The sequence below is a fragment of the Salvelinus fontinalis genome, chromosome 30 (genome assembly GCF_029448725.1).
Source record: "Salvelinus fontinalis isolate EN_2023a chromosome 30, ASM2944872v1, whole genome shotgun sequence".
Lineage (NCBI taxonomy): Eukaryota > Metazoa > Chordata > Actinopteri > Salmoniformes > Salmonidae > Salvelinus > Salvelinus fontinalis.
In genome coordinates, this window is record NC_074694.1 from 28077731 (window position 1) to 28090062 (window position 12332).

Here is a 12332-nt window from a genome sequence, read left to right on the forward strand (position 1 = left end):
GGAAATGATCCCGTAATCGGGATCTGTGCGCAGAGAGGTTAAAGTGCAATTAGTCTGAGCTTCTATACAATTATGCATGCGTAAAAGGAAAACACGTGATCAACAAACAGGTGCTTCTTAATGTTTTTCATTGAGGAGTGAAGCACATAAGCATACATGCTGTCTCCTCGGTCAGCTATATGGAGACTGACTCTAGTGGTACTGCCTGCCCAGAGCAGACACCACCACTGACAAGAACTTGGGTACACGATCAGACACCTGAGGGGAGCGGAGAGGCTGACAGTGTGTGGCTGAACAACAACAGAAGATGACTAAGAGGATGAAGATTTAAGGGACTAACACTCCAAATTAAAGTAAATCTACGTTTTTTATTTTACCTTGACAGGGACTTTGGGCCAACGTCGTCATAGTCTAGTTTGGAGAAGATCTGTCCACTCAACCGTGGTTGCTCGTGATGATTTAGCTTAGGTTCTAGAGAGATTCGGAATCATGAATAAGTTTGGAAAAACTTTATTTTTATGTTATTTGTGCCCCCAATACGAAAAAGTGGAATGATTGGCTGGAGATAAGACATTGTTGAACAGTGTCACGATCGTCATAATAAGCGGACCAAGGCGCAGCGTGAGAGACATACATCTTCCTTTTATTAGACGAAGACGTAACACGAAACACTCTTACAAAACAATAAACGACCGTGAAGCTATAAACGAAAGTGCACACACAAGCTACTAACGTTAAACATAGACAATTACCCACAAACACCTAAAGCCTATGGCTGCCTTAAATATGGCTCCCAATCAGAGACAACAATAAACAGCTGTCTCTGATTGAGAACCAAATCAGGCAACCATAGACTTTCCTAAACACCTACACTGAACACAACCCCATATATACTACAAAACCCCCTAAACAATACACACACCCTAAACTAGACAAAAACACACAAACATCCCATGTCACACCCTGACCTAACTAAACTAACAAAGAAAATCAATATAACAAAGGCCAGAGTGTGACAGTACCCCCCCTCAAAGGTGCGGACTCCGACCTCAAAACCTGACACAGAAGGGGAGGGTCCGGGTGGGCCTTCCTATGGCGGCGGCTCGGGTGCGGGACGTGGACCCCCCTCCACCATTACCCGCTTTGGTGGTGCCTCTGGAACGGCGAGTCCCGGACTGAATACCATCCCAGAGGGCGCCACCGGACGGAGGGGCAGCTCCAGACGGAGGGGCGGCTCCGGACTGAGGGGCGGCTCCGGACTGAGGGGCGGCTCCGGACTGAGGGGCGGCTCCGGACTGAGGGGCGGCTCCGGACTGAGGGGCGGCTCCGGACTGAGGGGCGGATCCTGGCTGGCGGGCGGCTCCGGCGGATCCTGGCTGGCGGGCGGCTCTGGCGGATCCTGGCTGGCGGGCGGCTCTGGCGGATCCTGGCTGGCGGGCGGCTCTGGCGGATCCTGGCAGGCGGGCGGCTCTGGCGGATCCTGGCTGGCGGGCGGCTCTGGCGGATCCTGGCTGGCGGGCGGCTCTGGCGGATCCTGGCTGGCGGGCGGCTCTGGCGGATCCTGGCTGGCGGGCGGCTCTGGCGGATCCTGGCTGGCGGGCCACTCTGGCGGATCCTGGCTGGCGGGCGGCTCTGGCGGATCCTGGCTGGCGGGCGGCTCTGGCGGATCCTGGCTGGCGGGCGGCTCTGGCGGACCCTGGCTGGCTGGCGGCTCTGGCGGATCCTGGCTGGCTGACGGCTCTGGCTGGTCATGGCTGGCTGACGGCTCTGGCTGGTCATGGCTGGCTGACGGCTCTGGCTGGTCATGGCTGGCTGACGGCTCTGGCTGGTCATGGCTGACTGGCGGCTCTGGCTGGTCATGGCTGACTGGCGGCTCTAATGGCTCGGGACAGACGGACGGCTCAGATGGCGCTGGGCAGACGGACGGCTCAGATGGCGCTGGGCAGACGGATGGCTCAGATGGCGCTGGGCAGACGGATGGCTCAGATGGCGCTGGGCAGACGGATGGCTCAGATGGCGCTGGGCAGACGAGCAGTGCAGGCGGCGTTGGGCAGACGGCCGACTCTGACCTGCTGAGGCGCACAGTAGGCCTGGTGCGTGGTGCCGGAACTGGTGGTGCCGGAACTGGTGGTACCGGAACTGGAGACACGCACCTCAAGGCTAGTGTGGGGAGAAGGAACAGGGCATACTGGACCCTGGAGACGCACATTAGGCCTAGTGCGTGGTGCCGGAACTGGTGGTACCGGGCTGGAGACCCGCACCATAGGGCGAGTGCGTGGAGGAGGAACAGGGCTCTGGAGACACACTGGAAGCCTGGTGCGTGGTGTAGGCACTGGTGGTAATGGGCTGGAGACACGCACCACAGGGCTAGTGCGTGGAGAAGGAACAGGACACACCGGGTTGTGAAGATGTACTGGAGACCTGGTGTGTATAGCCGGCATCAAATCTTCCGGAACTTTAACACAAGTTTCAGGCTGAGTACGAGGAACTGACACAGGTGGCATCGGACAGCTAACACGCTCCTCAGGGAGAATGCCATGCATACTCTGCCAAAACAACAGCTCTCTCTCTTCACTCTCCTCCAATTTCGTCAACAACTCCTCGAATGTCTCATAATCTCCCCTTCGTTCACTCTCCTCCAATCTGTCCAATAACTCCTTGACAATCTCAGACTCACCCCTCAACTTCGCCGACTGCTCCAAGTGCCCCCCCCAATAATTTTTTTGGGCTGTTTCTCGGGCTTCCTACCGTGTCGCCGTGCTGCCTCCATCTCTGCCTTGGGGCGGTGATATTCCCCTGGCTGTGGTCCTCTCCCGTCTAGGATTTCCTCCCACGTCCAGGAGTCTTGACATCGCTGCTGCTGCTTTTTACCACGCTGTTTGGTCCTGGTTTGGTGGGTAATTCTGTCACGATCGTCATAATAAGCAGACCAAGGCGCAGCGTGAGAGACATACATCTTCCTTTTATTAGACGAAGACGTAACACGAAACACTCTTACAAAACTAACAAAACAATAAAACGACCGTGAAGCTATAAACGAAAGTGCACACACAAGCTACTAACGTTAAACATAGACAATTACCCACAAACACCTAAAGCCTATGGCTGCCTTAAATATGGCTCCCAATCAGAGACAACAATAAACAGCTGTCTAATTGAGAACCAAATCAGGCAACCATAGACTTTCCTAAACACCTACACTGAACACAACCCCATACATACTACAAAACCCCCTAAACAATACTGTAACGGTGTTCCTCCTCCTCTTCATCCGAAGAGGAGGAGCATGGATTGAACCAAGGCGCAGCGTTGTGAAATGACATGATTTATTAAACAAGACGAAAAAACGAACTACACTTGAATAATTAACAAAACAAATAAACGATGTAGACAGACCTGGACGACGAACTTACATGAAACACGAAGAACGCAATAACAGGAAAACTGACTACACAAAAACCGAACGAACAAACATACCGAGAACAGTCCCGTGTGGCGTAACATACAGACACTGACACAGGAGACAACCACCCACAACAAACAGTGTGAAAACACCTACCTTAATATGACTCTCAATCAGAGGAAACAACACACACCTGCCTCTAATTGAGAGCCATATTAGGTACCCATTAACCAACATAGAAACAGAAAACATAGACTGCCCACCCAAACTCACGTCCTGACCAACTAACACATACAAAAACTAACAGAAAACAGGTCAGGAACGTGACAAATACACACACCCTAAACTATACAAAAACACACAAACATCCCATGTCACACCCTGACCTAACTAAACTAATAAAAAAAATCAATATAACAAAGGCCAGAGTGTGACAAATAGGCCCTTCTTTAGGCCTACTATCCAGCGGTTTTCGGTGAAACAGCTAAAACCCTTCCACTGGGTAACCCTCACGTTATATAGCCTATACGCAACACTATCCGAAGTGTCCATAACATGCTGACCAAAATACATTTAGAAATCCATGTTATTCAATTATTGCACCCACACTGCTCGCGTGAGCCAACGAGCATCTACAATGCCAAAGGCTAAAATAGAACTCCTTTCTATTTCTGACTAACTGTTTTGCTGGTAGTCGTGGTAATACTATGAAAGTTTAGATGCCAATCACTATATAAGTTCAAAGATGAAAAAGCATGGAAGGAGGAGAGATGACTAGAAACGATTCAGTTGACCGTTTTATGTGTGGATTAATTGTCGGAGTAGAGGACCTTGTGCATTTCAGGTAAAATAACAACTCAATGTTTATATCCCAGGACAAATTAGCTAGCAACAGCAAGCTAGCTAAATAGGACATACATGTTTAATGCTTTTCGACCTGTCCCCAAATTAATGTAATTGGTTCAGAGTTTGTTTTGATATTTTAACCTGCGTGTCGTGATCGCGTTTGGTGTGGGGGGACAAAATAAATTTATGCACGATGGCGCACGATGGCGCACGCGCAGCCGGTTTGGGTTCCGTGTAAGTTGACTGTGCCTTTAAACAGCTCGGAAAATTCCAGAAAATTATGTCATGGCTTTAGAAGCTTCTGATAGTCTAATTGACATAATTTGAGTACCTGTGGATGTATTTCAAGGACTACCTTCAAACTCAGTGCCTCTTTGCTTGACATCATGGGAAAATCAAAAGACATCAGCCAAGACCTCAGAAAAACAATTGTAGACCTCCACAAGTCTAGTTCATCTTTAGGAGCAATTTCCAAATGCATGAAGGTACCACATTCATCTGTACAAACAATAGTGCGCAAGTATAAACACCATGGGACCATGCAGCCGTCACACCGCTCAGGAAGGAGACGCTTTCTGTCTCCTAGAGATGAACGTACTTTGGTGCGAAAAGTGCAAATCAATCCCAGAATAGCAGCAAAGGACCTTGTGAAGATGCTGGAGGAAACAGGTACAAAACTATCTATATCCACAGTAAAACGAGTCCTATATCGACATAACCTGAAAGGCCGCTCAGCAAGGAAATAGCCACTGCTCCAAAACCGCTATAAAAAAGCTAGACTACGGTTTGCAACTGCACATAGGACATGGGACAAAGGTCAGCATGAGAAAAAACACTTACAAGTTTCAAGTCTCTAGGTCAAACGGGCGACATATATAAGGGTTTAAGTGAGACTGCTTATAACAGTGCTACCTATAGGCCAATTGGTGCCATTATTTTTGACCAAGTTACTCATGGCCTCTAGTTTCTGTGTGCCAAATTAGAAACAAGTTACAAATCTATGCCGAGTTATTTGACCATGTCAGGAATTGTTTTTTAATAATTGAGAGAATAACAATATGTTTCACAGCTTTGCTGTTGTTTTGAGTACATGTTTTGAGTAAAAATGTTTAAATATAAATTGTTTTAATGCCATCAATTAAACAAAAGCATTACATGTACTGGATGATTAGAAAATACAAAAATTATTAGAAAATACCTGTCCCTCAATTTCTTGTCCTTGGTGTTATCGCTTCAAAGGAATTGCAGTTTTGAAAACACACAACTGCCTTGAGAAGTAAACTCAGCAAAAAAAGAAACGTCCTCTCATTGTCAACTGTGTTCATTTTCAGCAAACTTAACATGTGTAAATATTTGTATGAACATAACAAGATTCAACAACTGAGACATAAACTGAACAAGTGCCACAGACATGTGACTAACAGAAATGGAATAATGTGTCCCTGAACAAAGGGGGGGTCAAAATCAAAAGTAACAGTCAGTATCTGGTGTGGCCACTAGCTGCATGAAGTACAGTACTGCAGTGCATCTCCTCCTCGTGGACTGCACCAGATTGGCCAGTTCTTGCTGTGAGATGTTACCCCACTCTTCCACCAAGGCACCTGCAAGTTCCCAGACATATCTGGGGGGAATGGCCCTAGCCCTCACCCTCCCATCCAACAGGTTCCAGATGTGCTCAATGGGATTGAGATCCGGGCTCTTCGCTGGCCGTGGCAGAACACAGATATTCCTGTCTTGCAGGAAATCACACACAGAACGAGCAGTATGGCTGGTGGCATTGTCATGCTGGAGGGTCATGTCAGGATGAGCCTGCTGGAAGGGTACCACATGAGGGAGGAGGATATCTTCCCTGTAACGCACAGTGTTGAGATTGCCTTCAATGACAACAAGCTCAGTCCGATGATGCTGTGACACACCGCCCCAGACCATGACGGACCCTCCACCTCCAAATTGATCCCGCTCCAGAGTACAGGCCTCGGTGTAACGCTCATTCCTTCAACGATAAACGCGAATCCGACCATCACCTCTGGTGAGACAAAACCGCGACTCGTCAGTGAAGAGCACTTTTTGCCAGTCCTGTCTGGTCCTGTTGACGGTGGGTTTGTGCCCATAGGCGACGTTGTTGCCGGTGATGTCTGGTGAGGACCTGCCTCTCTTAGCCTATTGCGTACAGTCTGAGCACTGATGTAGGGATTGTGCGTTCCTGGTGTAACTCGGGCAGTTGTTGTTGCCATCCTGTACCTGTCCCACAAGTGTGATGTTGGGATGTACCGATCCTGTGCAAGTGTTGTTACACGTGGTCTGCCACTGCGAGGACGATCAGCTGTCCGTCCTGTCTCCTTGTAGTGCTGTCTTGGGTGTCTCACAGTACGGACGTTGCAATGTATTGACCTGGCCACATCTGCACTCCTTATGCCTCCTTGCAGCATGCCTAAGGCACGTTCACGCAGATGAGCAGGGACCCTGGGCATCTTTCTTTTGCTGTTTTTCAGAGTCAGTAGAAAGGTTTCTTTAGTGTCCTAAGTTTTCATAACTGTGACCTTAATTGCCTACCATCTGTAAGCTGTTAGTGTCTTAACGACCGTTCCACAGGTGCATGTTCATTAATTGTTTATTGTTCATTGAACAAGCATGGGAAACAGTGTTTAAACCCCTTACAATGAAGATCTGTGAAGTTATTTGGATTTTTACGAATTATCTTTGAAAGACAGGGTCCTGAAAAAGGGTCTTCTTTTTTTGCTGAGTTTACTTCCTGTGGCAAAGAGCTCATTGGAGGAGCAGCATTTATGGAGGCATATGGTGAGTCTGCATATTCTTTTCATATTCATAATTTCATATTCATAATTTAAAGATATCTTTGGTAATTTCATGTGTTAAATCAAATGCCATTGGTGTCCGTCATTCTTATGCAAAGGGTAATATAATTATGAGCAAAAGAATTAAGCAAATCACATAATTCATAGATGTTTGTATTATGGTATGAGTGACTGTGGCCTTTATCTTGGAAAAGCCATCTTCTGTTTGTAGTGACTTGACTTTAACATTAATCTGAAGACTGTTATTTATCTAATAAACTAACTATGTTTAGTTGTTACCCAATTAAATTAATAATGTAACTGTTAACTCATTGGGATATGGGGCACCACGACAATGGTTCTTTAAAGAGTTACCATCTCCAGATTTAAACTCTAAAAGGTCTTTACCTATCACATCTATAAACAGTCAACTTATTAATCATAACTTCATATCATATCATCATTCTGAACAGTTGTAACCTCCTTGCATCTCCTTGAAGAGAGGGACAGAGACACTTAACATTGCCACATTCAGAAACTACTCTCACCTGCAATAACCATACAAGAAAAAGTATGTGAACCCTTTGGAATTACCTGGATTTCTGCATAAATTGCTCATCAAATTTGACCTGATCTTCATCTCAGTCACGACAATAGACAAACATAGTGTGCTTAAACTAATAGCACAAAAATTATTGTATTTTCTTGTCTATATTGAGTACATCATTTAAACATTCACAGTGTAGGTTACAAAAAGTATGTGAACCCCTAGCCAATGACTTCTCCAAAAGCAATTTGGAGTCAGGAGTCAGCTAACCTGGAGTCCAATCAATGAGACGAGATTGGAGATGTTGGTTAGAGCTGCCGTATAAAAAACACTCACAAAATTTGAGTTTTCTGTTCACAAGATGCATTGCTTGATGTAAACCACCCCTCGAACAAAATACATCTCAGAAGACCGAAGATTAAGAATTGTTGACTTGCATAAAGTGACTTGCATAAAGTGGGAAAAGGTATCTCTTAAAGCTTTGATGTTCATCAGTCCACGGTAAGACAAATTGTCTATAAAGTTCAGCACTGTTGCTACTCTCCCAGGGAGTGGCCGTCCTGCAAAGATGACTGCAAGAGCACAGCGCAGAATGCTCAATGAGGTTAAGAAGGCTCCTAGTGTCAGCTAAAGACTTATAGAAATCTCTGGAACATGCTAACATCTCTGTTGACGAGTCTACGATACGTAAAACACTAAACAAGAATGGTGTTCATGGGAGGGCACCATGGAAGAAGCCACTACTGTCCAAAAGAACATTGCTGCAGGTCTGAAGTTTGCAAAAGTGCTCCTGAGTGTTCCACATCTCTACTGGCAAAATATTCTGTGGACAGGTGAAGCTACAGTTGAGTTGTTTGCAAGGAACATACAACACTATGTGTGGAGAAAAAAAGGCACAGCACACCAACATCCCAACTGTAAAGTATGGTGGAGGGAGCATCAAGATTTGGGTCTGCTTTGCTGCCTCAGGGCCTGGACAGCTTGCTATCATCGACGGAAAAATTAATTTCCAAATTCATCAAGACATTTTGCAGGAGAATGTTAGGCTATCTGTCCGCCAATTGAAGCTCAACAGAAGTTGGCTGATGCAACAGGACAACGACCCAAAACACAGAAGTAAATCAACAACTGAATGGCTTCAACAGAAGAAAATACACCTTCTGGAGTGGCCCAGTTCTGACCTCAACCCGATTGAGATGCTGTGGCATGACCTCGAGAGCAGTTCACACCAGACATTCCAAGAATTTTGCTGAACTGAAACAGTTTTGTAAAGAGGAATGGTCCAAAATTCCTCCTTGCACTGGTGCAAGTCTGATCCGCAACTACAGAAAACGTTTGGTTGTGGTTATTGATGCCAAAGGAGGGTCAGCCAGTTATTAAATCCGAGGGTTCACATACTTTTTCCACCCTGCACTGTGAATGTTTACACGGTGTATTCAATAAAGACATGAAAATGTATAATTGTTTATTTGTTATTAGTTTAAGCAGACTGTTTGTCTATTATTGTGACCTAGATGAAGATCAGATCAAATTTTATGACCAATTTATGCAGAAATCCAGGTATTTCCAAAGGGTTCACATACTTTTTCTTGCACTATATTTTGCACATGAACCTTTATTTAACTAGGCAAGTCAGTTAATAACACATTCTTATTTTCAAAGACAGCCTAGGAACAGTTGGTTAACTGCCTTGTTCAGTGGCAGAACAACACATTTTCACCTTGTCAGCTCAGGGATTTGATCTTGCAACCTTTTGGTTTTTAGTCCAACGCTCTGACCACTAGGTTACCTGCCACCCCAGGTAGCCAAGATTTAGCAATGTTAATGATTAATCACACAGGTATAGGCTATCTGGGAATTAAACTTTAATTACCCTGAAAGCGTCGCTGTATCTAGGTTAATATTGACAAGTATAAAATGTTTCATTGGTTGGAACAAGTTAATTTGGTACATAGCCGAATGAGCAACCTGGTAAAAAGGTTTGTTTGGCAATGTTAATTCCTTGTTAAATCGAAGGAGACAACGATATCCAATTAGTTGCGATATTATAAAGTGTAACCAGTTGTTACAGATGTGAGAAGACGTTTTGCCCTCACATTGGATTTTTACATTTTTTAACAATTGTTGCAGATTCTTCACCACAAGGGGTCACTGACCCTGAAAATGGAAATCACACGGGATTCCAGCAAAGGCGGATTTTCGGTCGCCCAAATCGTGGGATTTACGCTGTAAACAAATAAAATGGCTTCTCTCTGTTTGTTAGCTTACCTTCTAATACAAGCTAGCTAATGAGTTAATTGTTACATGATTCATTTAATTTGGTAACAATTAAACATAGTTAGTTTATTAGATACATAACCGTCTTTAGATTAATTTTAAAGTCATGACATGACATTCAAATGTCTCACTGGTGTTATCACTGGTGTTACTGCTCCTCAGTTTTGTTACTGCTGCTGCTGGTAAAACCTGTGATTATCACTAACACCATTGAACTTTTTGTCTATGTAAGTTATTATCAAAGTTCCTACAAATATGCTAGCAACACAAAAAAGCATTGAGTTTTATTACAGTATCTTAACCAAATGCTACTGTGTTAATTTTGTCAGGTATTGCCAACTTAAGTGCAGCAGAGAAACAGACGCTATAAAATGCAGGGAAACTGCAAAAATACCCCTTTTGTATTTCAATTGAGTGTCTATATGGGAATTGTAACATATTCCATTACATTTTCTGTTTTAAGATGTAATAAATGGTTGAAGGTGCTTTGAATAATCATGTGACAAGCCATTGGTTACATTATGTGCAGTGTAACATGTGTTTTGTATATATGGTATTTTTACCAACCTAATTATAAGATTATTCAAAAGTAAACATAATAAGGATAGAATTACTACATTTCGATGTAACCTTTTATTTCTCAAAGAAGAAGAGCATTATTTCCACACTAAGGACACAGCAGGTGTGAGTGCGGGCGTGTTGGTGCTGATTGGTCCTTTAGCGGTACTTCTCGGACAGAGCCAGGGCCACCAGGGCGAGGAACTTGTCCACGGCAACATGGATCTGAGGGGTGAACTCCTCGGCGAACAGCATGGACAAGACCACCATGATGCAGTGGGACAGAATCTGACCAGGGACAAAGAGAGCCAAGAGTTCGTTTGATTTTACTTAGAAAAGTGCAATGACACCTTCTGCAAACGTTATAGGTAGGCTAATACATGGCCCATATGCCTATAGAGCATATGCTTATATTGGCTATAGTTCGTGAAAATTACCTTGAAGTTGACGGGGTCAACTCTAAGCACGAAGGCGTGCAGTTCGCTCAGAGTAAGGAGACCACCGGCCATGTCATCGATCTTGCTCACCGCCTCGTACAAGCCACCCATGACCGTGATGCCTTGCTTCCTAGCCGGAGCCCCGTTGGGGCTCAGGTCCTTCCAGTGGGCGAAGTAAGACTTGGTCTGGGGGTACACCACGATCAACCTGCATGGAGGAAGGATAGAAATGTTTGGTTAGGGTAAGTGGTAATTGCTCTGTCGAACATATCAATACCATTTTGTTTCTGATAAAGGATGCGTTGAATGATCAATTACGCAGTCAGTTTCAGGAACTGGTTTTTATTATTAGAAATTCATATAGGCCTGTTAGAGTTGTATACAATTTCCATAAATCGAATCATTTTAGATAGACTCCGCCCCGTTGTAGCCTAACTGATGATAAAGTATCTTCATTGTTACCTGGCGAGAGCCTCGGCGCCGATCTCGTCGGACCGGCTGGAGACTTTCGCAAAGAAGTCCTTGACGATTACTTTTTCCTTAGCTGACAGGCTCATTTTGGCAAGAGGTTCTGCTGTACCACACAAGATATTCAGAGGATGAATGAAGCTTTAGAAGGGTCTGGAGTCAGACGGATCCCGACACCTATTTTATGGCCCAAGAGATATATGTCACCAAACCCCACCTCTACTCGTTTTCTATTGGCTATGATGAGATCATTGAGTAAAATGATGGAGTGAGATGGCGCATCAGTTCTGTGAATTTAGGGTGTTGTCTTGTCTTATCGCTTTGGCGTTGCCGCCCTATCTATTAGGGCTAAATATAGCCAAGAAACATTTCTAAAAAAAAACTTGAGCCTCCTTTTACAGAATAAGGACTTTGATATCTTACGACGAAACAGATATGATCTGTTATAATGCAAATATATATCGAACACAATATAACGATGACGAAGACGTAAGTCTTAAGTATGACAATTGATCTGTTCTTATGAAAATAGATGATACTTTGAACCAATTTTTACTTTCTAAAAATGGTGCACAATTAAGATAGAAAAGTGACCGTTTTATAATTGATTGAGTTGCTAACAGAGGAGTGGTGACTTGGTATTAACAGATGGGGAAAAAAACAGAATGAAGACCAACATTCGATAGGTTCTCAACGAATATAATGATTTCTAGAATTAAGTGGCTGGTATCATGATACTGAGGGAATGGTAAGTGTTATGTACCTGCCTATGTGATGATGAGGAATACTCTGCTTGGGAACAGTATGGCCACAGTGGAGAGACATATGGTCATACATTTTATTGGGATGCTTTCATGATATATTCGAAGGAATGATTGGGATGATTTCATCATATATTCGCCTTTCACTCATAGACTTTCTGAGATCATGTGTGGGCCTACTGTATGTGTTTATAGATAACACTAGGTGTTGCCATTCTTATCTTCTAAAACCCCACATAG

At 44.5% G+C, this 12332-nt stretch overlaps 1 protein-coding gene across 1 annotated transcript; it reads right to left on the reverse strand.

Moving 5' to 3' along the window:
* Window positions 1-10486: 10486 nt before the first annotated feature.
* LOC129828947 (hemoglobin subunit alpha-2-like) lies at window positions 10487-11506 on the reverse strand. The gene is made up of 3 exons (XM_055890286.1): window positions 11326-11506; window positions 10864-11071; window positions 10487-10714 (listed from the first exon to the last, which is right to left on the reverse strand). The coding sequence occupies exons 1-3, from the start codon at window positions 11418-11420 to the stop codon at window positions 10586-10588; spliced, it is 432 nt and encodes a 143-aa protein (XP_055746261.1). The 5' UTR covers window positions 11421-11506; the 3' UTR covers window positions 10487-10585.
* Window positions 11507-12332: the final 826 nt, after the last annotated feature.